Below are 26,673 nucleotides of genomic sequence, written 5' to 3' on the forward strand. Positions count from 1 at the left end.
TGCTATGCCCATGCTTACCTTGCTCCCGGAGACCCGGTCCCTCTCGGGAGGGTAACAAGGGAAAGTGTTCAGTGCAGATCAGTGAGTAAGCACCAGCCCGCCCGTGCTTACCTTGTTCCCGGAGACCCGGTCCCTCTCGGGAGGGTAACAAGGGAAGTGTTCAGTGCAGATCAGTGAGTAAGCACCAGCCCGCCCGTGCTTACCTTGCTCCCGGATACCCAGTCCCTCTCGGGATGGTAAATTATTTAGGTAACTTAATTTTTAAAATGCTATCACTGTACACAAACATAGGAGGAATACAGGTCTCAAAAATACAAAGACATTCCATTGTCTTTTTACTGATTGAATAAAAGTCCTAACTACCTTTATTTCAAGCTTTTCCTTAACATTAGGAGTAAATCTAGAAATGGAATACTGACCCTGAGAGTAAATTCCTGAGTCCAGGCCTGTTGTTGTTAGGAGTTGCTGAGTTGGCTCCTACTCATAGCAACCCTACGTGCAACAGAACAAAACACCGCCTGGTTCTGTGCCAGCCTCACAATTCTTGCTACACCTGAGCCCATCATTGAAGCCACTGTGTCAACCTATCTCATTGAGGGCCTTCTCCTTCTTTGCTGACCCTCCACTTTACCAAGCATGATATCCTTCTTCAGGGAATGGTCCCTTCTAACAATATGACCAAAGTAGGTGAGACAAAGTCTGGCCGTTCTCACTTCCAAGGAGCATTCCAGCTGCATTTCTTCCAGGACATGGAAGACCATGGTACTTTCAGTATTCTTTGCGAACATCACAACTCAAAAGCATCAACCCTTCTTCAGTCTTCCTTGTTCACTGTCCAGCTCTCACATGCATATGAGATGACTGAAAATAACTTACTCTTCAAGGAGATATCTTTGCTCTTCAGCACTTGGAAGAGGTCTTTTGCAGCAGATTTGCCCAGTGCAATACGTCATCTGATGTCTTGACTGCTGTTTCTATTGATGTCGGTCATGGAACCAAGTAATATGAAATCTCTAACAACTTCAATCTTTTCTTCATTTATTGTGATGCTGCTTATTGGTCCAGTTGTAAGGATTTTCATTTTCTTTATGTTGAGATATAATCCATACTGCAGACTGTCGTCTTTAATCTTCATCAGTAAGTGCTTCAAGTCATCCTCACTTCAGCAGGTTGTTAATGAGTCTTCCTCCGATCCTGATGCCACGTTCTTCTTTATATATACCAGCTTCTCAGATTATTTGTTCAGCATACAGATTGAGTAAGTATGGTGAAAGGATACAACCCTGACACACTCCCTCCATGATTTTAAATCATGCAGTATCTCCTTGTTCTAGCTGTACCTAATTAGCTATGTAACCATGAACAAGTGATTGAACATTTTTATCTGTAAAAGGAAGGCCGTGAATCAGATGATTTCTAAATGTTTCTTTTCAGCTCAAAAAATCTATGGTTGGAATATTGTAAGATGATCTCTTTATTTTAAAATAACACCAAACAGGTATTATTCGATAAGACTTCTCCTTTAAAATTAGATCACCTGATCATTGACTTCAGTGAAATGACTGGGTGACCTCAATACAGAGAGAGGAAAGTAATTAAGAGGCACATGCAAATTTATGTAGAAGTAGCCAATAGGTGGTGGGAGTGAACTACAGGGGAAGACTCTCTGGACTAACTCCGACAGCATACAATCCAAGTATCAGGAGAAGTTAGTGGCCCTAGAGTAAAAACCCTATAGGGTCACTATGAGTCAGAATCAACTAGATGGCAATGGAGTGGCTAAAGTAAAATCATGTATTTCACCATGGTTTAGAATATAGAAATATTTACATTATAGTCTTAATTCAGTTGCTAACAGCAAATCATTGCTAATGGTTTTATTATTTCTCTCTCATAGCATATCCACATTTACAGAATATTTTCTAGTTTATATAAACACTTCAATTAATTTTATATTTTCTAAAATGAGTCCACTTTTTAAATTGTGGATTCAAACGTTTTTTTAAAAATGTGGTTGCACATTCATATTATATTCAAATTCAAAATTATAGTAGAGATCACTCAGCTTTCCCTACAAAAATCATCTGTTGCTTAGTGATCTAGTTTACAAGTAAAATATGACATGCTGCACTTCAAGAACACAAAAACACTGATAATTTTCAAAATTCAGAATAACTCACTGTTTTTATAGTAAAACCATAAAGGTTTTAAACATTAATGTTTCAATCTGTTATTGTTCTCGATAGAAAACTATTATACAAAAGTACCAAATAAACAATAGTGTAAGTCTTAAAGTATTAAAACTATTAGGACATACCTATGTATTTAATAAAAATGTTTCAAAGCCAAATTCTTGAAATACCTATATTAATAATATTTCTTTTAATACATCAGAGGCAAATACTTACAATTTGCTAACAGAGGTGTGGTAGAGACCTCATTTCCTCTGTGTTTGTTGGTTAAAGTTGTTGACTGCTTTATGGGCGAGAAATGCTTTGTTGTAGAGGGAGTGTAGACATGCCTTACTTGAATTCCTGGAGATGGAGATGTATGGATGTTGCACTCAGCTAAGCAAAATAAATTTAAACACATATAAATAATATATTAATGACAAAGCATTTCAATAAAAGTTCTATGTTAGTAGCTATATTAAAAAAGAAATGTATGAGGTATAATAGCTTTAATTCAATTGTTTATCAAATGTTGTTAAATTATTTTTGCCATAAGTTGATACTACCATAGAGAAAGTTTCATGGGGAAAAAAAAAATATATATATATATATATATATATATATATTCTTGAGCAATTTTATTCAGAGATTAAATATTTAACAAATCATTATAAAAGCAAGCCTGTATCATGATGATGGGAACTCTGGTGGTGCAGTGCCTAAAGGCATTTGACTGCTAACCAGAAGGCTGGTGGTTCAAACCTACCAGCCACTCCTTGGAAGGACGACTAGGCCATTTACTTCCGTAGAGATACCACCTCGGAAACCCAAGGGGGGTCACTATGAGGCAGATCCGATTTGACAGCAGTGACTTTGGTTTTTTTTGGTTTATATCATGATGAAAGACTTTAATGCATTATGCAGCTAATGCAAATTAATATTCATTGAATAGGGAATATTAATCTAATTCATCTCAAATAGGCACAAGGAACTTTTTTCTCCTATGATTTTAAAAGGAATAGTAAGGAGCTAAATTGGAAAGTTTGTAATTAAACAAGGCTTAGGTGAGACATTTTTTAAAAAATAAAACAACTCAAAATGTACTTTATTTTAAAATAAAAACTCCACTGCTGTTGAATCAATTTCAACTCATAGAAAACCTATAGGACAGAGTAGAACTGCCTCATAGTTTTCAAGGCTGTAAATATTTACAAAAGCCGACTGCTACATTTTTTTTTCCATGGAGCAGCTGGCGAGTTTGTACCACCAACCTTTCAGCCAAGCACTTTAACCACTGTACTACTATGGCTCCACTCCTTTAAAACAGATATTTAAATATAATCTGAAATTATCTAATTGCTTTCTGTGAGGTTCTAGAAAATCATATTAAAAGATGACTTCCAAACTCTCCAAACTCAAAATCTAATGATGGGAAGACAAACAAACCAACAAACAAGCAAAAAACAAGAACAAATAAACAAAAACAAATGCAGATATTTATACCATAACTTTCAACCTTTAAATAGGACAGATGCCACCTCCAGATCAGAGTTAACTTGATCTTTGAATGTTTTTGCTGTCCTCTTCATTTAAGGACTTCACAAATCGAGAACACACGTTCATATAAAATTGGTTAGGAAATATGAATTTCATCCCCATGGCAACACCCTGGGCTGATCCTTCTTCTGAATTTGAGGCCAGTGGGTGTTCTATTTTAATGTCGGGCATGCCAGTTAGACTGTAACTGCTGGGACACTCTTCCACTATCAGCTGGGCTCCAATATCCAGATTTGTTGATGTAGCCATGATTTCAACTATAGTTTCAATAATTAAAACATTACTTCATGATCTCCTCTTGGTTTTGTATCCAGTGTATTCTTGGGATGTATTTTTTTTAAAAAATCTGAAATACAATTTTAGAAATTATTTATTATACTGACTTAGGTAAATGGACCAAAGATAATAATTTTCAATCAAGTATCCAAACAGATGTGTCTTATAAGCATCTATATATAATAGAAAGCACACCAAGTTCAGAGATAGAGAAACCTGAGTATGGATCCTAGCTTCACCATTTATTAACCTCTGTAAACCCCAGTCACATTTGCAGGGGATACCACCATTTATCTCACAGGGCCCAGTCCACCATTTATCTCACAGGGCCCAGTAAAGAGCAAATGAAATATAGTAACATTCTCACCTCCATCATTAGGTTCTAACACATTTTAATAACTTTTCCTCTTCTCTCATATACCTGAATATTGCCAAATGGACAAAAGATCATGCTAGTAATAGACTTTCATGCTAAAATTTTACCCTCTTACCTAGTTTTTAACATGCTCTGGTGGCTCAGTGCCTAAGGCATGTGACTGCTAACCAGAAAGTTGGCAGTTCAAACCCACTAGTCACTCCACGGCAGGCAATCTACTTCTGTAAAGATTTACCGCTTCACAAACCCAAAGGGGGTCACTATGAGTTGGAATCGACTCAATGGCAGTGAGCTTTTTTGTTTGTTTTTGTTTTACCTAGTTTTTAACATGTCATATTAATATAAGTGGCTCTGTTTGAATTTAAGAAAAGATATAACTCACAATGTATTTGGGGAGCTCTGGTGGCATAGTGCCTAAGGCACTTGACTGCTAACCAGAAGGCTGGCGGTTCAAACCCACCAGCCAGTCCTCAGAAGGAAGATGGGGCAATCTACTTCTGTAGTGATACTGCCTCAGAAACCCAAGGAGGGGTCACTATGAGTCAGGTCTGACTTGACGGCACAAAACAACAACAACAACAACAACAACAACGGTGGCATAGTGCCTAAAGGCATTTGACTGCTAACCAGAAGGCTCTGGCAGTTCAAATCCACCAGCCACTCCTCGGAAGGAAGACTACTTCCATAAGAGATACTGCCTTGGAAATCCAAGGAAGGGTCGCTATGAGTGGGGACCGAATCGACGGCAGTGAGTTCGGTTTTTTTGGTAACATTGTTATCCATATCTATGAGTCCTAGAAAGTGAAAGCCTTTTTACAAAGCTTTGGTTCTGCTGAACTGAAAATAAACTTACCACTTTTTACTCAGATCAGGTATTAGCAACAATATAGGTTATTTTGGAAAGTAAAGTAGGGACTGGCTTCCTTTGCCTTATCATCTCTGGGACATAAAGGTCAAAGTACAATTTTTGGACCTCAATCTTTATAGTATTAAGAAATAATAACTCCTTAAGTTTTTTTTTCCATATATGGATTGTCAAGACATGAACTCAATAAAAGCTAAATCTTAAAGCATAGATTATAAGCACATCTTTTATTGAATCATTTATTATTGTTTCTAAATAAATTTTCAGTAAGGTAACTTCTCTGGTTCTTCCTTATGGAGCTTAACATAATTTCAAGAGAAGTGTCATTCTTATATCTAAAATTGCATCTAAAGAAATGAAGAAACTCAAGACATAAAATCACCTCAGGCAGGAAGAAAATCAGTAACATCCAATTAATTTAGGATTTATTGCTTCTGTTAAGATTCTGAGAGGATGTAAAGTGTTTTATAATCAAAACTAATGGGAATTAAAAGAGAACAGTGCATGAGGATCACAGTGGAGCACCATTCACAGTTCTGAAAACATTTTCAAAGGTTGATCCATAACAAGCCTTTGAGGAGGCAGGGCAGGATATCATCAGGCCACCACAGTGGAGGAAAAGGGAAGCTCCCAGATCTTGAGGGACCTGGACAGCTCTTCTGACTACAACTCTTCACACTCTCTATCAAAATAAGCAGTGCCACTAACTAATCCAAAATGTTCACGGGAGGAAAAGTTGAAGAAATGAAAAAGAATAAAATGTAACATTTAAGAAAGTTAAATCATACTAGCAAAAGGAAAGAGCTAAACCATCAGAAAAAAGAAAACGAGTTTAGTGATTCAAGTGGCAATGAGGTGAAGAGCAGAGGTGCAGCGTCCTTAAAAGGGTACCGCACAATGTGAACTGTAGCTCCCAAGAGAAGAAGTATCTCCATGAGCCCTCTAACAGGATGGTAGGCTAACTGCAACCCTGAGCTCTCCTAGCATCCTGCATATATCTCTATGTTAGCATTTTATCATTCGTTTGAAAATGTCCACTGAAAATTGAAAACTCATCTAGAATGGAGACCACTCTTACTAATAATCTTTGCACATAACACAGTATTTGATCCTATCATGTGCTTAATAAAACGTTTTCTGATCTGAACTTCAACCATATTTCATATTGTTTCTGCACATAAATAACATTTTGAGTACAGATCCTCAACGAACACTTAATGACTAGATATGGCTTTCCATTCTCAACACTATTAACCAGCTGAGCAACCCTAGACTGATAAATCATAAGTTTTCTGTGACTTATTTTATTCATCTAGAAAATGGTGTTGAAATAGGTTTCTCCAATACTCTTTTCAGCACTAAACATCTTCCATGTTAGAAACCAGGGATCATAGATGGAATCATCAGCCCACAAAGTCTTTGAAACTTGGTGGAAATGAACACTTAGCTTGGCACTACCCTAGAGATGAGAAGCGACGGTTACTGGCAAGCTGAAATTTTGAAGACCAGAATGAGAAAAAAGGATGACTGAAAAGGGCAGAGAGAAAAAGAGTTAAGGCCAAGGATAGCTAGAATCACCTTGATGTGTCATAGCCCAGGGATAAAGGGAAAGACAACTCAATGAAATAATAGTAACTGCTCGTCCCCTTCCCGGTGGATGCTAATAGCATAAGTCCCTCTCCCCGTTTCTTCCTAATCCTGGACTTGTCCTATAAGGAGACCAAGATGCTATGAAAATGAAGGATGCCTCACAGGCGACAGGTGTCCCGGTGTCCCAGGACAGAAGCTGGCCGGAGGGAAGACTGTCGTAGGGGAAGTACACACTCGTCACCGGCCAGCTGTGCCCACGAAGTCAGTACGGCTCAGATACTCGGAAATGCTCCCTCATCCGCAGCGGGTGGGTCCCAGGGACACGGGTGGGAGGCCGACAGGGTGGTAGCACAGGGCCTGGTAACCAACAGCGACAGAAGAGAGTAAGTCGGGCCTTTCCATCTGCGGCTAAAGATCTCAGTAAAAGGCCTCCAAGCCTGGGCTTGTTTTGGGCGCGACGTCACTTCCGAGTTCTTTCCCCTTCTCGCAAAAAGACGTTCCGCATCTTCGTAGCTGGGCGAACTTCCAGTTCGCGTTACATACTGCCTGAGTACTAGAAAGGCGAGGTCATTTCAGGTGACCGCTCCAGATCACTAAAAGACGATCCAACTCTCATCCCGTTGCTACACCTCCTTCTTCCCATCGCTCCGCCCACCTGACCGCCTTGAGTCATCTGGGCTGCGCGTCTTGTGAGCCTGAGCCTTTACGTCATTTTCACGCGACGAATCTGCCTTTTCCGTACGCGGTGTGTCATGGCGGCTCCTTAGAGGGTCGGCGTGAGTGAGCCAGAGCGGTCCAGAGGAGATCCCAGCTGAGGTAGGTGAAGGAAGTTTCCATCCGTCCTTCCTGTGGTATCTGTCATTCTGTTTTGGGGTTTCTCAATTTCCAAAAGTTTAATGGTTAAACTCCTTAACCGAGCTCTCGAAACTCCCGAAATTTAACTTGACCCGGATTTTTCTTTTCTACTATCATAATTCTGCTACTGTCCACTGTATTTTGCAGCTTTCTAAATCAACTGACAAATTTACACTTATGCCTTTGCTTACGAGACGCCCTCAGTTTCAAATGGCTGCCCCCTTGCATCCCCACTTCCCCAGACCACCCCTTCCGGTTTTGCGCCATTTTCAGTGGTGCATCTGTTCTAACGTCCTTCTAGGCTCGTCTGAAATGGTATGGGGGTCTTTGAATTTTTCCGGGAGCCTCCCAGTTAGAATTAAAAATCTTCCTTATCGAATTCTCAGTACCCTGTACGTAAAAAAAAAAAAACAAACCCAAACTCAACAGCATTTATTTTCTAGTCTACATTTATTGTAGTAAACTATGCAGGTAATTCCCAGTTTCTCAAGCTCTTTCCTCTCCCCCATCATTTTTTCTTACTCATTTTCATATAATTTCCTGTCTCCATGCAATTGCAGTGTCACTACTCCTTCCCACCCCATGTTACTCATTTTAATCTGGCAAGTTGCTACTCCTCACTTCTTCACTCTGAAGCATTAAATTGTTCTGTCAGGCAGTTAGCTACTCTTTCACCTTAATACTGATATAATTAGGGCCAAATAAGTCTTAGGGGCCAAATCTGACACACTACTTATTTTTTTATTGCCAGGGAGCCAAGAATGTTTTTACAAATGAACATTTGCTGTTTCCTGATAGAAAACACATTTTTTTTTTAAACCCCAATTAAGCAAAATGTTGTCTACCCTAGAAGAATTCTGTTCTTCTCATTTGTAAACAAAAGATTGTATTTAATATACTTAATTTTTCCATCAATTAAAAACTTGGAGAAATTTCTTTCTTGTTATATGAATACCTACATAACATTCTCTCTTTTGCCTTTTGGCCCATAAAGTGTAAATATTTACGATCCAGCCTTTGCAGAAAGTTTTTTGATGCCTATGCTGTAGGATTGTTCACGTTATAGACACTACTTGTGGCTTTGCTATTTTTCTATAAAACCCAACACAATGGTTTCTTTCTTTTCCACGTTCTTAGAGCACTTTTTATTTTCCTGATGTGAGATAACTCAGTTATGGGGCAAAGAATTTAAAGAGATCGTTACAATACAGTGTGATCATGTGCATTGATGGAGTTATGCAGAGTCACGTAGGACCATAGAAAATTGGCCTCTAACCTAGCTTAGGGGGTCAGAGAAGTTTCCTGGAGGACATGAGCCCTATGTTGAGCCTTAAATAAATAGGAAGTAAGTAGAGAGAGGTCATTCCTGGCAGAGAGGACAAATGAGCAAAGACATTGAGGCAAGGAAGAGCAGGTGTGTTACCCACCACAGCCACTGAGTGGATTCCTACTCGTAATGACCCTATAAGACAAAGTAGAAGTGCCCCATAGGGTTTCCAAGGCCATAAATTTTTACAGAAACAAGCTGCCACAGCTTTCTCCCTCAGAGAAGCTGGTCGGTTTGAACCTGGATCTCTTGGTTAGTGGCTGAGCACTTTAACCACTGCACCACTGGAGCTTCTCCTTGGTGTGTTAAGGGAACAGTAAATGACTAGGAAAGACAGAGGTGAGACTGGAAAGGTAGACAGGGCCAGATCTCAGAGCACCTTACATCATATGGTGAGGAACTTGTACTTTATTTTCTGGACAGTTTGGGCTTTGTAGCAAAAGCAGATTTGTATTCCAGTTAGATAACTGGTGGCTATTTGAAAGACGGATGGAAGAGTCAGATATTGGAGTGTGTTTCACTATTTCAGTAAATGAGAAGGCATGAAGTAGGGCAGTGGAAATAGATAAAGAGAGGACATGAAGTTAGAAAGATTTGGAAAATCAATCAGATCTTGTTAACTGCTTGGATATTAGAAATGAGGGGAAAGACAAGCCAAAGCTGATACCAGATTTCTAGCTGGTGCCAGTCAGTCACCAGCTGAAATGGAGAATCCTGGAGTATGCGTTCCATAAATGTTGAAGTTGTATTATTATGTTCTCACATGGTCAATGGATAGCTTTCTGTGGATGCAGCTTCTGCTTTTTGTGCTCCTAGGTAATGTCCAGTGATGTTAAAGGGATGGGATCCCAGGAGTGGAATTGAGAAGCCTGAATTTACATAAAGTCCTGGGATTTCCAGGGCCTTGTAGTTACTGTTTTCTCTGCCTGGAGTGCTTTTCTCTCAGTTCAGTGTACAACCTGCTGATTCCTTTAAGTCTCTGCTCAAATGATACCTTATCAGAGAGAACTTTCCTGACTACTCTATATAAAAGTCTCATTTTCTGCTCCCTTTTTGTTTTAGGACTTCTAGGTATTACATGTTATATAGTTATTTATTCTTCTTATACCCTCCACCCCTACTCCAAGAGTGAAAGCTACATAGAGCCAGGGATTTTGTGAGTTTTTTTTTCTGCTATAGCCTGTTCTATCATAATTCCTGTGCATGGTAAGTGGTAAGCTGGACTTTTTCTTTTGTCCTCTCTTTTTAAAGGTTTTGTAAGCATTGGAAAAAAAAAAGTGTGTGGGGGGAGGAGATACACAGGGGCTACAAAAATTTTGTTATATTAATAAAATCCATACTTTTAACCCCCACATAAAATGACCCCTTGCCTCCTTTGTGAATGTGAAGCCTTGGGCAGATGGTTTCCTCTTAAGTGCTGCACTCCCTCCCCCCAGTGTGATTTATAATTCTTATAAATGGAGGTGGCGTGAGGGATTAATTAGACTTTTGAAGAATTTTCTGAAATTTATTATCTCTCTGGGAGATAGGGGATGTATTATATTTAATTTCCTCATCTTGATTAGAATCCTGCCTTTTTAGGGGTTCCGGCCCTCCTGCATCCCAACCCTTTTAAGCTGTTTTTTATGATGACAGTATAGTAAGAAAGTGAAGGTATTTGGTATCACTTTACCAGTTGAGCTGTGGTAGCATTGTGCCTAAGGCATTTGACTGCTAACCAGAAAGCTGGCAGTTCAAACCCGCCAGCCACTCCTCGGAAGGAAGGTTGGGCAATCTACTTCCGCAGTGATACCACCTCAGAAACTCAAGGCAGGGTCACTATGAGTTGGGTTCGATTTTAAGGCAGTGATTTGGTTTAGTTTTTATCGGTTGAAGATGAAGACATTTTAGAATTTCGATCCATATGCACAAGGGATTGGGTCATTGTGGTTCATAGGAATTTTTGGAAGTAGATTACTAGACCTTTCTTCTTAGTCCGTCTTAGTCTTGGAGGCTCCGCTGAAACATGTTCAGCATCATAGCAACGTGCAATCCTCCACTGATGGACGGTGGCTTTGCTTGAGGTGTGTTGTCTGGGAATTGAACCTGGGTCTCTGTATGGAAGGTGGGAATCCTACCACTGAACCACCACTGCCCCCAAAAGGAATATCAAGATTTGAATTTATATTCAAGAAAAAACTAATTCATTGGTTTTTATAAATCACTTTTTACAGAAGAGTCACTTATGTCTTTTGGAAACGTAAAAGCATATCATGTCACCTATTTTCTTTAAGGAGCTCTGGTAGCATAGTGCCTAAGACACTTGACTGCTAACCAGAAGGCTGGCGGTTCAAACCCACCAGCTACTCCTCGGAAGGAAGGTTGGGCACTCTACTTCCACAGTGATACCACCTCGGAAACCCAAGGAAGGGTCGCTGTGAGTCGGGTCCGACTCGACAGCACATAACAACAACAACAACTTTCTTTAAAATGACTCAGTGGCTTCCTAATGTTAGAATCAAATCTAAACTGCTTGCCCTTATACAAGATTCTCTCTGGTCTGATTGCTATTTCTCCAGCTGAATCTCTGGATTGCCTCTCCTGGGCTCAGTGTGTTTTAGCTGCATTGATTTCCTTTCTGTTCTTGGAACCAGCCAAACCCCTTCCTTGACACCAGGACTTTGTTAGACCCATGTCTCCCCTTGATCTGTGCTTTCTCTCATTCCAGAGAGGCCCAAAGCAGCCTTTGCCAACTCTCATTGCTCTGTTAATTTCCTTAGTAGTATTTATTGCAAAAAAATAAAATTTCCTCTCTTTTAATCATTGATTATTATGTTTCGTCAAAACAGCCTTTAAAATGTGTCACACTGATGGAATTTGCTGTTACTGAGGCATTGTTTTCAGGCCTTTAGGAAGTAGTTCCTAAAATTGAATCTCTTGCAATTGAATGGTTCTGGAAAGATGTTTTGGCTTAATATCATGTTAATTAAAGGTTGAAATTCATTTTTATGTTATTCTCTTTATTTAATTCCAGAATTGGTTTATTCCTGTTTCCTTGCCTGCCTTTTAAATCTTCTAAGTGTCTTAATTTAAGTTTCTACATCTAAACATTAGCTCTTAATTAATTTTATTTTAAGCTTCTGCATTAGGATACTAGCTCTACTTTCTTTCTTGACTCTTTTAGGCTTGCAGAAGGTCAAGTTCCTAGACTTTATTTTTACAGGTTAAATTTCATCTTTAGTTTCAGGACAGTTTTGTAGTTCATTTAAAAGGGGTTTTTTGGGCTTGGTCCAAAGGAAAAAGAAAGTAGTGTGCTATGCCATTGTGCTCTCTCTGTCCTGACTACCAGAAGGTTGAGCTGGATTTATTCCCAGTTCTGTAAACTGGCTGGTCAGGTGTGAGAACATTTGTGTGCAGCCTCTATACAGCTGAGCAGACGGTAGCCTAGCAGCCCTAATCTGTATTCTTCTGGGGTTCTGTAGATTATCTCTTCTGGGTTTTATAGTTAAACAGCTTCTTGGTCACTAATCTGAAAGCTCCCACACAGCCTTTTGAAAGAAGGTAGAGTGAAAAACATAACTGTATGGTTATCAATAACTTGCATATATGAAATATTTTCCTTTTCAGAATTAAGACAGAGCCTCTATAATAATTCTAACCATCAATTCCAAACTATTGACCCTTGGACAACAGTGCAATTAAATGAAATCATGGCTGGTTATAAGCCTGTAGCTATTCAGACATATCCTATACTTGGTGAAAAAATCACCCAAGATACCCTGTACTGGAACAACTATAAGGTAAGTATGGGTGGTACTGGAGGGGCAGAGGATTTGTGTTTATGCCACCTTCTCCATCATATGTTATACTTTGGGTAATCTAATAGAGAACTAATAATTAAAATAAAAAAATCTGTAGGCAATTTATAGTTTAGATGGATAATTTGATATTTTTCTTGCAATTTGCTATAAAAATTCACACTGCTTCATCAGTGTCACCATACAAATGCCTAGCACAAAACATGATCAATCATTGCCAGATTAATTTAATTTTAGAATTTGAATCTCATGCAAGAAGTTTTTTTGTTTTTCCTTTCTTAGTGGTGTGAAATTAATTCTTACAGCCACTTATAAGGCGGGAAATTGGTATGAACTTTCTGCAGGACAATTTCGTAAAAGTTTTCATGATTAAAAAGAAAATGCATATACTTTTTGACCCTAGAGTCCCAGTTTGGAACTTGGTCAATAAATATACTCCCAAATATATGCTAAGATGTATGCATGAAGTTGTTCATTGAAGTATTATTTAGAATACCAGAAATGTTAGAAACCTGTATTCATTAGTATTGAATCTGTAAATTATGGGCTATCCTTATAATGGATGGTAAAGCTGTTGCTCATATGAAGTGAAAAAAAAGCAAGATGAAGAACAACATCCCTGGTATGATCTTTGTGTCTGTTAAAAAATATGGATAAATATATGCTGGTATTGGCATAATTTCCCCTCCCCCCATCAGAGAAAACTCAATAGCTTGAAGTGAAAGAGAGGAATGTAGCTTTCTATTTACTTTTTATTTACTTTAATGGCAACAAGGATAGGCTAGGTGATGGGATTATAGGCCTTTTCCTTTTCTTCATACTTCTATGTTAAATTCTAGTAAAAGTTGCAATATCATTAATATCACACACAAGAAAAATCTTGCTGAAGATAATTAAAAAACGATTGCAGCAGTATATTGACAGAGAACTTCCACAAATGAAAGCTGGATTCAGAAGAGGATGTGGAATGAGGGATATCACTGCTGATGTCAGATGGATCTTAGCTGAAAGCAAAGAATACCCTAGAGATATTTACTTGTGTTTTATTGACTATGCAAAAGTATTCGACTGTGTGGATAACATACTATGGATAACGTTGAAAAGTATGGGAACTCCACAACACTTAATTGTGCTCATGAGGAACGTGTACATAGACCAGGAGGCTGTCATTTGAACAGAGAAAGGAGATACTGCATGGTTTAAAATCAGTAAGGGAGTACATCAGGGTTGTATCCTTTCACCATACTTATTCAGTCTATAACTCATTTCCGTCAAGTTGCATCTGACTCATAGTGATCCCTACTTGGGTTTCTGAGGCAGTATCATTACGGAAGTAGAATGCCCAACCTTCCTTCCGAGGAGTGGCTATATGCTGAGCAAATAATCCAAGAAGCTGGACTATATGAAGAAGAATGTGGCATCAGGATTGGAGGAAGACTCATTAACAACCTGCAAAGCAGATAACACAACTTTCCTTGCTGAAAGTGAGGATGACTTGGAGTACTTACTGATGAAGATTGAAGACTACAGTCTGCAATATGGGTTACACCTCAACATACAGAAAATGAAAATCCTCACAACTGGCTCAATAAACAACTTCACAATGCATGGAGAAAAGACTGAAGTTATCAAAGATTTCATATTACTTGGTTCCATAATCAACACTACTGGAAGCAGCAATCAAGAAATTAGGCGACATACTGCTCTGGGCAAGTCTTCTGCAAAAGATCTCTTTAAAGTGCTGAAGAGCAAAGATACCTCTTTGAAGACTCATGTGCACCTAACCCAAGCCATGGTATTTTCAGTTGCCTCATATGCATGTGAAAGCTGGATAATGAATAAGGAAGACCGAAGAAGAGTTAATGCTTTTGCATTGTGGTGTCGCCAAAGAATACTGAAAATACCTTGGACTGCCAGAAGAACAAACAAATTTGTCCTGGAAGAAGTGCAGCCTGAATGCTTCTTGTAAATGAGAGTGTCCAGACTTTGTGTCATCTACTCTGGTCATGTTGTCAGAAAGGGCCATTCTCTGGAGAAGGATATCATGCTGGGTAAAGTGGAGGGTCAACGAAATAGGAGAAGGCCCTCCATGAGATGATTGACAGAGTGGCTGCAACAATGGGCTCAGGTATAGCAAGGATTGTGAGGCTGGCACAGGACCGGGCAGTATTTCGTTTTGTTGTACACAGGGTAACTATGAGTTGGAGCTGACTTGACTGCATCTAACAACAACAATAAAAGTTACAAAGAAGAAAAAGAAATGGTCTATAATAGATTAGATAGTGCTTAAGTTCATCTTGCCATTGTAATTGTTAATACTATGTTTTATTTTTTATTAAGACCCCTGTTCAGATTAAGGAGTTTGGTGCAGTGTCAAAAGTAGACTTTTCTCCACAGCCTCCATATAATTATGCTGTCACAGCTTCCTCAAGGGTAAGTATTACATGAAATTTCTTTATTTTTCTTTTGTATAATTTAGATTTACTACTAATCTTCAGCCATCTGATGAAATGTTATGTTTTGTAATTCTGTGCTTTTTATCTTGTGATAGATTCATATTTATGGCCGATACTCCCAAGAACCTATAAAAACTTTTTCCCGATTTAAGGACACAGCGTACTGTGCTACCTTTCGACAGGATGGTAAACTGCTTGTGGCAGGCAGTGAAGATGGTGGAGTTCAACTTTTTGATATAAGTGGGAGGGCTCCCCTCAGACAGTTTGAAGGCCATACAAAGTAAGAGAACTGACTTTTCTGTCAATTCTGTTCCTTTTTTTTTTTTTTCTTAAGATCTATTTTTTCTCTGCACTTTGAATAAAACCAGAGGGCAATTCTATGAAAGTTATGTACCTGTAAGTACTTGATTTTCTAGTTCATCTAAGACAAGATGCTTAACCTGGGTCCTAGGGTCCAGTTTCACGGGGCTCATGAATTCCCTAGAATTGCATGTAACATTTTAGGAAGTATCAGTTTATCAAAGGAGACTTCTTATAGCTTTCATGAACTCTTCAGCTGTCATCTAGTTGAGGTTATGAGCAGATCTAAAGACAGGCTCACAGCTGTTAATGAACTCTGCAGCTTGGACTATCTTAGAAAACCAAACCAAACCCAGTGCCATTGAGTCGATTCCAACTCATAGCAACCTCCGTTGGGTTTCTGAGGCAGTAAATCTTTACAGAAGTAGATTGCCCAGTCTTGCTTCTGCAGAGTGGCTGGTGGGTTTGAACCACCAACCTTCTGGTGAGCAGTCAGATGCCTTAGTCACTATGCTACCAGAGCTCCTTTGGACTGTGTTACAGGTTTTCTTTTGAAATCAAATTGGAAGGGAATTTCTTTTCTTCTTGCATGTGCAGTTTTTGCCTGTTAATGTACTGAGTGACCAGGGCAATTTTATTTTATAACTTTGTTTTCAAGATTACCAATGTCTTTGCTGAAATTTGCTATTAATTCAAAATCTCAAGTGTTTTATAGAGTGTGATATAAGGATGGTCTTACCCTATCAGTGAAATATTTAAAATGTAACAGATTCAATGAGCATGATCATACTTAGTGACATACCTTTTTAGAATTTATTTTTGTAAAGGCTTCCCTTTGTGAAATTTGCTCTAGCATTTAGAACATTCATTTTCATTAAGCAGCTAAGTGAAATTGCTAAATATTAGAAAAATATAATTGGAAGGCCACTGCTTAATATTCTTACTATTCTTATAAGAAGGAATATTTAAAATTTTTAATTGGCTTAGGGCTAAATACCTATTTTAAAGATTTTCTTTTTCTTTCATGATTTTTACCTATAATTATTCCCTGAAACTGAGCTGCTTTTGTGTGTGTGTGTTACTTGGGAAAAGGAGTATTTTGTTTATGTTAGAAGGTGCCAGAAATACTTTTTTTGGTGTTTTATATACTGATCCTTGATCTTTCAGAGCAGTTCATACAGTGGATTTTACAGCTGACAAATACCATGTGGTTTCTGGGGCCGATGATTATACTGTGAAGCTATGGGATATCCCAAACTCCAAAGCAATTCTCACGTTTAAGGAACATTCTGATTATGTGAGGTGTGGATGTGCTAGCAAACTGAATCCAGATCTCTTCGTAACAGGTTAATGAACTCTTTACAACTCCTGACATAGATAGTCTTACTATGATATACTTTAATGTTGCTTTGAGACTTTTGGGATTGAGTAGTGTAAACAAATTTTATAAAGGAGTATGTTCTTGTTCGGGAGCTCTGGTAGCATAGTGCCTTAGGCACTTGACTGCTAACCAGAAGGCTGGCGGTTCAAAGGCACCAGCCACTCCTCGGAAGTTGGACAATCTACTTCCGTAGTGATATTGCCTCAGAAACCCAAGGAGGGGTCAACGGCACATAACGGCAACAACAATATTCTTGTTCATTTATCCAGCTGTTTTGTTTTCTTTTTCTTCTTTTGATGGTTGTTGCTATTGTCCTCCTAATGTGTTTGGAAATATCAGACCTCCTTGATGTCAGAATTATAATGGGTTTAGACCTTGCTTTCCACAGAGCCTCCAGCAACGAAGAAAAAAGCAAGTACTATTCAGTCTTTGGTTCCTATGCAAGGATTCCCAGATCATTTGGTTGTGGGCAGTAGTATGAATATAGAAATAATTTAGGATCAGGGCAAATTACATTTTGTTTAGTATAGTATAGTGCTGCTTCAAAAACAATTAGTATAGCAGAGGGTTTGCAGATACTGTGTTTTCATGAAATGTGTATATGTCTTTAAAAATTTTATTTAAGGCTTTTGTCCTAAAATTTGTATCTATATCTATAGTTTTTAAATGGTGAAACTCACATCATATAAAAATTGACATACTAGGGTCATACGATCACACTGTGAAGATGTTTGATACACGAACAAATGAGAGTGTTATCTCTGTGGAGCACGGGCAGCCAGTGGAGAGTGTCTTGCTTTTTCCCTCTGGAGGTCTTCTCGTGTCAGCAGGTATTGTTCTTAAAATTCTTTTCACTAGTATTGTTGATGTTGAATCAGATATTTCTATATTAGTTAGGTGCTTTGTACATTTGGATTGCAGATCTAACTTGCTCAGTCAATTGTTGAGCATCTAACGTGAGCTGGACACTTCTATTATATGAATGTTATCTCTAATGCCCCACATAATTCTACATACTTTCCTCCCTATTTTATAGCTAAGGAAGTAAATAAAAGTTATAACTAATTATTCCAAGGCAAAGCTGGTAACTGGCAGATCTAAAATCCCAGAACTTGAAAACTTATATTTGTTATTTAAATCAACCCTATGCTGTCTTGTTGGACCCTAGAAATCTAAGTCTTATTTCTCTGTTATTCTCATCTAAGAGATCTGTGGAAACTTTGAAAAATATAGACTATGTCACATCTAAAATGAAGCTTGTCTTTTAATGGGACTCTCTTGATTGAAATGGGAGCTCTGGTAGCGTAGTGCCTAAGGCACTTGACTGCTAATCAGAAGGCTGGCAGTTCAAACCCACCAGCCACTCAGAAGGAAGATGGGGCAATCTACTTCCGTAGTGATACTGCCTCGGAAACCCAAAGAGGGGTCGCTATGAGTCGGGTACAACTCGACAGTACATAACAACAACAACAACGTGATTGAAATGGCCTTCCCCAGCATATAGCTAATTCTGCTAGAGAAAGATTATGTGGAGTCAATAGGAGCCTTGATGCATTTTTTATAACAGTGAAGCAGTTTTTTTTTTTTTTTTTTTGGTCATAGTGGCCTGGTGCATTTTCATAATTTTACTGGAAGAAATAAATGGCTTTCTAATTTGTCAGTAATGCCAAGATTAATGCATTGACCTTTGAAGAATTTGTAGGTAGTGAGTCAAAACTGACTCAATGAGTGTGGGTTTGGGTTTGGTTTTTTTAAATGTGATAAAGGAGCTCTGGTAGCACAGTGGTTAAAACATTCACCAGCTAACCAAAAAGTCAATGGTTTAAACCCACCAGCCACTCCACAGGGAAAGATGAGGCAATTCACTTCCATAAAGATTTACAGCCTTGGAAACTCTGTCAAGTAGTTAAACTCTGTCCTATAGGGTCACTATGAGTCAGAATCAACTTAATGGCTGTTGGTTATGTATACTTGATAGCATATATATAAATGTGTAGATACACCCTTTTTAAAATTTAAGCCCATTTCTAAGATCTAAGTAGAAGTTATCCTGTTTTATACTCTTTTCCTAGTACTTCTTTGATTTAAAAATAAGTTGATAACCCTGTCAGACATATATCCATTTTGACAAAAGGACTGTGATCAAGTTGAATAGGGAGAGTAGAAACCTGTAGGCTGACCTCCAGTATGCTACTTGCTAAACTGGGCAATCCCTTAATTTCTCTAGATACTGAAAATGAGAGGTTGGAGTAGATCTGTGGTTTCATGCTCTGATCACTCTTATGAGCTCCCACATGTGAGGGAATTGAGGTCCACACCCTATTCCTCAGCCAGGATAGATCTGCAACTTGAGTAAGAACAAACTTGGCTTTTCCCTCCACCCCTTTATCTGTTTTACTTACTAGGCTTTTGTTTAAGATTTTATTGAAAGAAAAGATGCCGTGTTAAAAACTTTTTTAAACTATCGGATTAAATTACTTCTGAGAATCCTTCCAACTCTTGAATTAAGTTGTAGGGAAGTTTTTCCAGTTTTGTTGGGACTCAAAATTTTTAGGAAATAAAATCTTCTTTATTCATTTTCATGGTTATATAAAAATTCCTTTTAAATAAGGATTTTATTATAACTTTCTTAAAATATCTTTGGTTATACTTTTTATTTTGCTAGGCACGTCTATGTACTTTACAAATAGGAAATTATTTCATCATCCTAACAGTCCTGTGAGATAGACGCTGTTATTATCAGTCACACACCTACTGAGTAATAGCGCCAGGATTTGAACCAGGTGGTCTGGCTATGGATTCCCTCATTTACCAACTCCACGCTATGGAGAGTCTAGGGAAGAATGCTTTTCAGCATTTCATTAAAAATTTTGAATTGATAGGCAGAAGATTGTCAAACTAATGATTGCTTCTTCTTATAGGAGGTCGTTACGTTAAAGTATGGGACATGTTGAAAGGAGGACAGTTGCTAGTATCTCTGAAAAATCATCACAAAACTGTGACGTGTTTATATTTGAGCAGTTCTGGACAGAGGTTACTCTCTGGCTCACTGGATAGGTCAGTATTTTAATTTTCTCTGTTCATCATTATTAGTATACAAGTGTTTACTATTTGAGGAAATAACTTATCACCAGTGTTTTGTGATAACACAAATGATCTGGTAAATGATTTCCATGAAAAAAAAAAAAAATCTGTTGAGTTGAAAAAAAGTTTTGAGCTTTTATTTGCTTATAGCCAACTTATTTTCTCCCTTGACAATTTATTGCTTAAACTTACATAGTTAAGCAATTTTATTAAACCATGTGGGCATTAATCTCTTAAAACAATTTATATTACTCTGTAGTTTCTTTTAAAATTTAAAAATATGAATTGTACTTTTTTTTGCTTTTAAAATATTTTATTGATATACATTCATATATTTTGAAGTATTTGTAATGAGTGTATGTATAACTCTAACTTATATTCTTTAAAATTGTAAACATTATGTGAAAGTATCTACACATTAATGTGGTCCAGACATTTTTGTTTTAATAGGTATTTAAAATGCCATTAGTTAATGTTCTGTAACAGTGCTGTCTAGTAGAAATATAATACATAGTAATTTTATATGTTTCAGTAGCCACATTTAAGTAAAAAGAACTAGGTCAGATTTATTTTAATAGCTTATCTTATTTAACCCAGTGTATCAAAATGTTACCATTTCAACATGCAATCAGTGTAAAAATAATTAACAAGATACTAGAAACAAGCATCTACTACCTTCATGATAATACAAAAATATTTTACAATGATTAAAGTGACATAAATCCTACCAAAACAATAAAGCTGTGTTTAAACAGAACAGTATTTTATGCTGCCTCAGTTTGTAAATTTAAATTAAGTAAAATAAAAATCTTAATTCCTCATTTTCATTAGCTGCATGCAGCTGATGGATACCACATTGTACAGCACAGTTCTAGAATGTACTTACATTCATCTATTATTGGACACCTTATTTCCTATTTCCTTTTTTTTTTTTTTTAACTATTATGAGATGCCTTAGTTTTCAACATGCTTTTTCGTATATTTTAAAAGCTTGTTGTTGTTGTTGTTGTTATGTGCCGTCGAGTCGGCCCCAACTCATAGCAACCCCTCCTTGGGTTTCCGAGGTGGTATCACTACGGAAGTAGATTGCCCAGCCTGCCTTCTGAGGAGTGGTATTTTAAAAGCTAGAAAATATTTTTAATGCAAAAGAAATCATTATGTAAATATAAGGCAAATTCTCTGAAATAGTATTATTAGGCAGTTGAGGATTTGATTTCTAGATGTGTGCCTGAAAGTTAAGTGTAAGTTGTCTCTCTTTGTAGTGGTTCTTAACCTGGGTGAATTGGTCCTCGAGGGGACCTTTGGCAATATCTAGACACATTTTTTGGTTGTCACAGCTTGGAAAACGGGTACTTTTGGCAGCTAACGGATAGGGGCCAAAGATGCTGCTAACAATCCGACAGTGAACAAACCACCACAACAAAGAATCACCTAGCCTAAAATGTCAGTAGTGCCAAGGTTTAGAAACCCTGCCATTTTGACTTCTGGTGTACTTTTACTGATACTTTTTCTTTACTTGCAAATTTTATCTTCAGATGACAACTCATTGTCTGTCCTGTTTATTTTACAATTGGTTAGTTTGAGAGTTTTTATATGAACATTATAGCTAGTGCTGATACACAGTTGCTGCTTTAAGAGATTCAGTTTGTAACTAACATTAGTAATTATTATTAACTGTTGTGTAAATTTTGATACTCATCTGTTACTTTTGCAAAAAATAGAAACTTTGTATTTTATACTCATTTCCAAGATAGTTTGTGACAAAGCTTTCTTTTTTATTAGAAAGGTGAAAATATATAGCACGGCTTCCTACAAAGTAGTCCACAGTTTTGATTATGCAGCTTCAATTTTGAGTCTTGCACTTGCAGTAAGTACTTTCAGCTCTCCTTAAAGTTTCCCTAAGGTTGCTAAAGCTAAAATGGAATTTTAGGGTTTATCTTTTAGATTTATTATTATTATTACTTACTGTGATTTGGGTAAAAGTTTACAGAGCAAATTCATTTTCCATACAGTTCATACATTTTGTTTGATGACATTGATTACAATCCCCATAATGTGGTCGCTCTCTTCCTGTTTCTTCCCTGTGGTTACCTTTGTCCTGCGTCCTTTCCTATGCATCCTGCCCACTGAGCTATCTCCCTGTGTGAATACTGCCCTTCTGATCACTCATGGCTGATTGTTCTAAGGAATGCACCTACCTGGTATAAATGTTCATCTTCTATGCCTATTATTTCACTGGAAGCTATAGGACTGAGTTCAATTCCAGGCCCCAGAGGTGACTAGGGGTACCTTTTTGGTTTTAATAAGTATTATTTTCTTTTTACCACATTGGGTGTTTTCATTAATATGCTTCTTAGGATAAGTGACTCATCCTAATAATTTAGCATGAATTCAGGTTTAGGTCCCACTCACTGTATGACTTCCAGCTAAATACAGTATTAACACTAAATTCAAGGTCTTAGACATCACTCTAAAAGACGTTTTATTGAGGGTATTATAATACTTCAGAAAGTCAAATTGGCTCTCCAAGGGAAAAAAAAAAAAAATTGGAAACAGAGGGCCACAAAATGAAATACCTTTTTTTGGTTGACTGTTTTTTCTGGAATATTTGCTTTCAAGTTTCATGAGGAGCCATATTTGGGGAGGAGGGCATAAGAGGATACAGGAAAATACTATTTTGAAACTTTCCCAAGGTACCGTTATCTGTGTATTTGTTGTTATACAAACTTCACCGCTGATAATTTTATATCAAATGTAAGTTTAGTCAACATCATGGTATCTAGTGACAAAGTTACTTTGCTTTAACTTTTTGTCATAGATCATTGTTAGGCAGGGTATAGATTTCTGAAAGGAGCTGTTGGTGAAAGTATGCATTAGCTGTAAACATTGTAAATGATGTTAAGAGAAAAAGCAGTAGAAGTTACGAGTTAAGAATAGAATAACTTATTTTTCTAATTGCTCTTAGCATGAAGATGAGACGATAGTTGTGGGAATGACCAATGGAATACTGAGTGTTAAACATCGGAAATCTGAAGCAAAGAAGGATGCTTCTTCCAGGAAACGAAGACCTGCATACCGAACCTTTATTAAAGGAAAAAATTACACGAAGCAACGGGTATATGTGTATTTCTCATATTTTTTTAAAAGGTGAAATTTGTTGGAGTAGCTAACTCCATTTTTTAACATTACTGAAAAGTAGTTCAAATGGCATTTAACTGAACTTTATTTTTGTTTTCCTCTATCTCAGATTTATCTCTGGATTGCTAGATGGGGAGCATTATTAGCAAGTAGTGGTTAACAGGCTCTTTATTTAATAACCTGAATCATGATATAATGTTATAATGCCTAAGCATATTCATAGCGATGTCTTTCACACATGATCTGATTTGATCTTCTAAACAGCCTGAAAAGTAGTATAGCCAGAATTGCCCCCATTGGGCATTTGAGAAGATTGAGACATATCCAGGATTGCATTACTGGTAACTAGTTGTTGGGACTAGATTGCATTATTTTTAGTTCTGGTTTTACTAGGTCACACTGCCCACCATGTAAAGAGAAAGTGAAGAATGTGTGCCCAGAATTTTAATCTACGTTGTGGGCATAAGAATGTTATGTATGATATAGTTCAGGGTACCCTGATGTTTTAAAAAATATCATTATGAAAATGTTAATATTGAATGGAACTTTATACAGATTTCTTTTTTTTTCCTCCTCTATAAATTTGTTTTTCAATGTAGGATGACATTTCGATCACTAGGCCATCAAAAAAGCACCTGGAATTATATGACAGGGATCTAAAAAATTTTCGGATCTCTAAGGCACTTGACAGAGTCCTTGAGGTGAGTGAGGAGTATATTTTTAAAAAGACGTGTTTTATTACTTGCCTTATGCAATAACTGTGAAGATAAAAACCTGCTCAAACTTTCACATTTAGTAATTGTTAGTGACTTCCAAGGCTGATTGTTTTTCTTGTGCTGTCTTGTTTGCTCATGTTGAGGTTGGTTTTTTTTTGAAAAATTTTATAGCCTGAGATTACAATAAAGACACCTGAGATTACAGTCTCCATCATAAAGGAGTTAAATCGAAGAGGAGTCCTTGCAAATGCTCTTGCAGGCCGAGATGAGAAAGAACTCAGTCGTATTCTTAATTTTTTGATAAGGTATGTTTTACATTCCATGAATCACTTGGGTTTTACATCTGAAATCCTTTATTAGCAAATAAGAAACATTCACTTTTTAGTTTGATTTTTGCAGAGAGCTGGTGGAATAGATTAAATAAATCTATTTTGAGGATTTCAAAAGCATTTGCTAGTTTCAATAAACAGAATTTTTTCTTTGTAGGAATCTTTCTCAGCCAAGATTTGCTCCTGTTTTGATAAATGTTGCTGAAATAATTATTGGTAAGTAGTTAAAACTTGGGAGCTCTGGTAGCATAGTGCCTAAGGCACTTGACTGCTAACCAGAAGGCTGGCGGTTCAAGCCTACCAGCCACTCCTCGGAAGGAAAATGGGGCAATCTACTTACGGAGTGATACTGCCTCAGAAACCCAAGGAGGGATCGCTATGAGTCGGGTCCGACTCGACGGCACATAACAACAGTTAAAACTTGAAAATACTAACATGTTTGTAAAAGTAGAGACTAAAATAGTGTAATCAATGACAACAATAAACATAGGCAGTTTAAAATGCAGTAAAATAGTTGCAGTGGCACTTTGAATTGATATGACTAGGGATTTACATATTTAAACCTTTTTTTTTTAATTGTGATTTGGGTGAAGATTTACAGAGCAAAGTCACTTTCCATACAGCAGTATATGTGAACACAGTTTACCACAATGCAACAGCTCCCCTCCCACTTCCTCCCCATAGTTACCTCTTCCCAATGTCCATCCCTCCATACACTCCTGCCCCCTGAGCTGTCTCCCTGTGCATAAGCAGCCCTTCTTTCTCCCATGATTGTTCTCTCCAAGGCGTGTATCTGCTTGATGTAAATGTTTAACTCACATGCCTGTGTTTTGCATGTTTAAACATTTTTAAACATTCATAATGACATGACTATTTTTTAATAAGAAAATTAAAATATCTCCAAATCTGTACTTTCTGTAAGTACTTTTCTGAAATATTCATATGGATTATTGTACTTTCATGTAAGTTGTAAATTGATTGTAAAACAAGCACTTTTCAATGTCTTTATAATTGTATGCTTTTTCTAAATAATACTTTTCCCTTATTGTATAGAAAGATATTTTTAGTTAATGTATTTTCTCTCTTTCTAGATATCTATCTGCCTGTGATTGGTCAGTCACCTGTAGTGGATAAAAAGTTTTTGTTACTTCAGGGACTTGTAGAAAAAGAGATTGATTACCAAAGGGAACTGTTAGAAACGTTGGGGATGATGGAAATGCTATTTGCTACGACAACAACGAAAGAAAGCACTTTTCTGTTGGAACATAAATCTGATGGACTTCTAGGAAAGAAGATAGAATCATAGTGCATGTTGAATGCAATAAGAACTAACTTGGACTATGTTTAACTCTATTAACTATGGAAAAGAGACTCCTTTTGATACATTTTTAAAAAAAAGCTATTTACAGAAGCAGTTTTATGGAAGATACTGGAATGATTATGATTAGGAAATTAGTACTGTTTTACGACATGATGTTCCATGTAATGTTTTGTATTATTTTGTAATAACTTCAGGTAGAAGATTTCAGTTGTTTTGCTCACCATTATGTTCACCTTGGATGAGTCGATAATTTTAATACAGTAAAATTTATATAGAAATTTGGTAAGCATTCAGATGGGAGTTCAAATAAGAACCCTTTCTGGAGAGGGCTTCAACTGGGAATTCTGCCAAAGGAGTAGGGCTCTTTTTTTTTTTTTTTTTTTTACTTCTGTCCTGGAAAAAACAAACAGCAACAACATAAATCCTTATTCACTCTTATCAGTGCCATTGGGATTTTCAGGCCCCTAAGGTTGGGCAATCTACTTCCCTACTTCCGTAGTGATACTGCCTCAGAAACCCAAGAAGGGGTTGCTATGAGTCGGACCTGACTCCACAGCAGTGGGTTTGGTTTAGTTTGGTACTGAGCTTATGTCTCCTCCCATCTCCTGCTGTCATAACTTACCCTAGGTCACATACTGTGTTTGAGCCGGTCATAGAGCTATATCCTTTTCCAAGTGTGGCATATCAGTGGCCAGCTCTGAATGATTGACACTAGCTGGTCCTGTCAGACAGTGTGATGAGGCAGGATTGATAACTTAAAAATTGTGCTTTCTATCCCAGGTGTTTTTTGTTTGTTTTAATGTCCTGAACCTTCACTCTCATTGTTCTATAGACTTACTGGACCACTTCCTTTTCTTCCCCTAAACATACTTCATTTCTGTCAGGTTTTCAGGCCAGGGGAATGAAAAAAAATGACATATCTTTTATAATACAGTGCAACCTGTAAGAGCCAGAATTTAGGGGAACTGCTTTGTTTCTCTGGGTCGCACAAGACTTCCACTTTCAAAAGGGTGCAGTCTTACCACTTTTCTACATTTTAGTGGAAAATATTTGAGGTTTCCTTCTCTGACAGGGTTCTGCCTTACACAGGTCCCAGCTTTCACAGGTTGTTCTGTAATTAGCCCTTTGTACGTA

At 37.4% G+C, this 26,673-nt stretch overlaps 2 protein-coding genes across 2 annotated transcripts in view; one reads left to right on the forward strand and one right to left on the reverse strand.

Annotated features, from left to right (window-relative positions):
• The window catches only part of ANKRA2 (ankyrin repeat family A member 2), a 23,409-nt gene extending 19,432 nt beyond the window's left edge, over nt 1-3,977 (reverse strand). The window contains 3 exon segments of the mRNA XM_007943339.2: nt 2,409-2,567; nt 3,688-3,733; nt 3,735-3,977. Coding sequence (XP_007941530.1) covers nt 2,409-2,567; nt 3,688-3,733; nt 3,735-3,977 — 448 coding nt within the window.
• Nucleotides 3,978-12,706: 8,729 nt separating this feature from the next.
• UTP15 (UTP15 small subunit processome component) lies at nt 12,707-25,524 on the forward strand. Its single transcript, XM_007943340.2, has 12 exons — nt 12,707-12,796; nt 15,155-15,247; nt 15,366-15,550; nt 16,738-16,916; nt 17,656-17,781; nt 19,873-20,008; nt 21,818-21,902; nt 23,001-23,150; nt 23,773-23,874; nt 24,061-24,194; nt 24,376-24,434; nt 25,310-25,524. The coding sequence occupies exons 1-12, from the start codon at nt 12,707-12,709 to the stop codon at nt 25,522-25,524; spliced, it is 1,554 nt and encodes a 517-aa protein (XP_007941531.1).
• The last annotated feature ends 1,149 nt before the right edge of the window (nt 25,525-26,673 follow it).

Source organism: Orycteropus afer, unplaced genomic scaffold, assembly GCF_000298275.1.
Source record: "Orycteropus afer afer isolate SDZICR_OR568_19922 unplaced genomic scaffold, OryAfe1.0 scaffold00104, whole genome shotgun sequence".
Classification (NCBI taxonomy): domain Eukaryota; kingdom Metazoa; phylum Chordata; class Mammalia; order Tubulidentata; family Orycteropodidae; genus Orycteropus; species Orycteropus afer.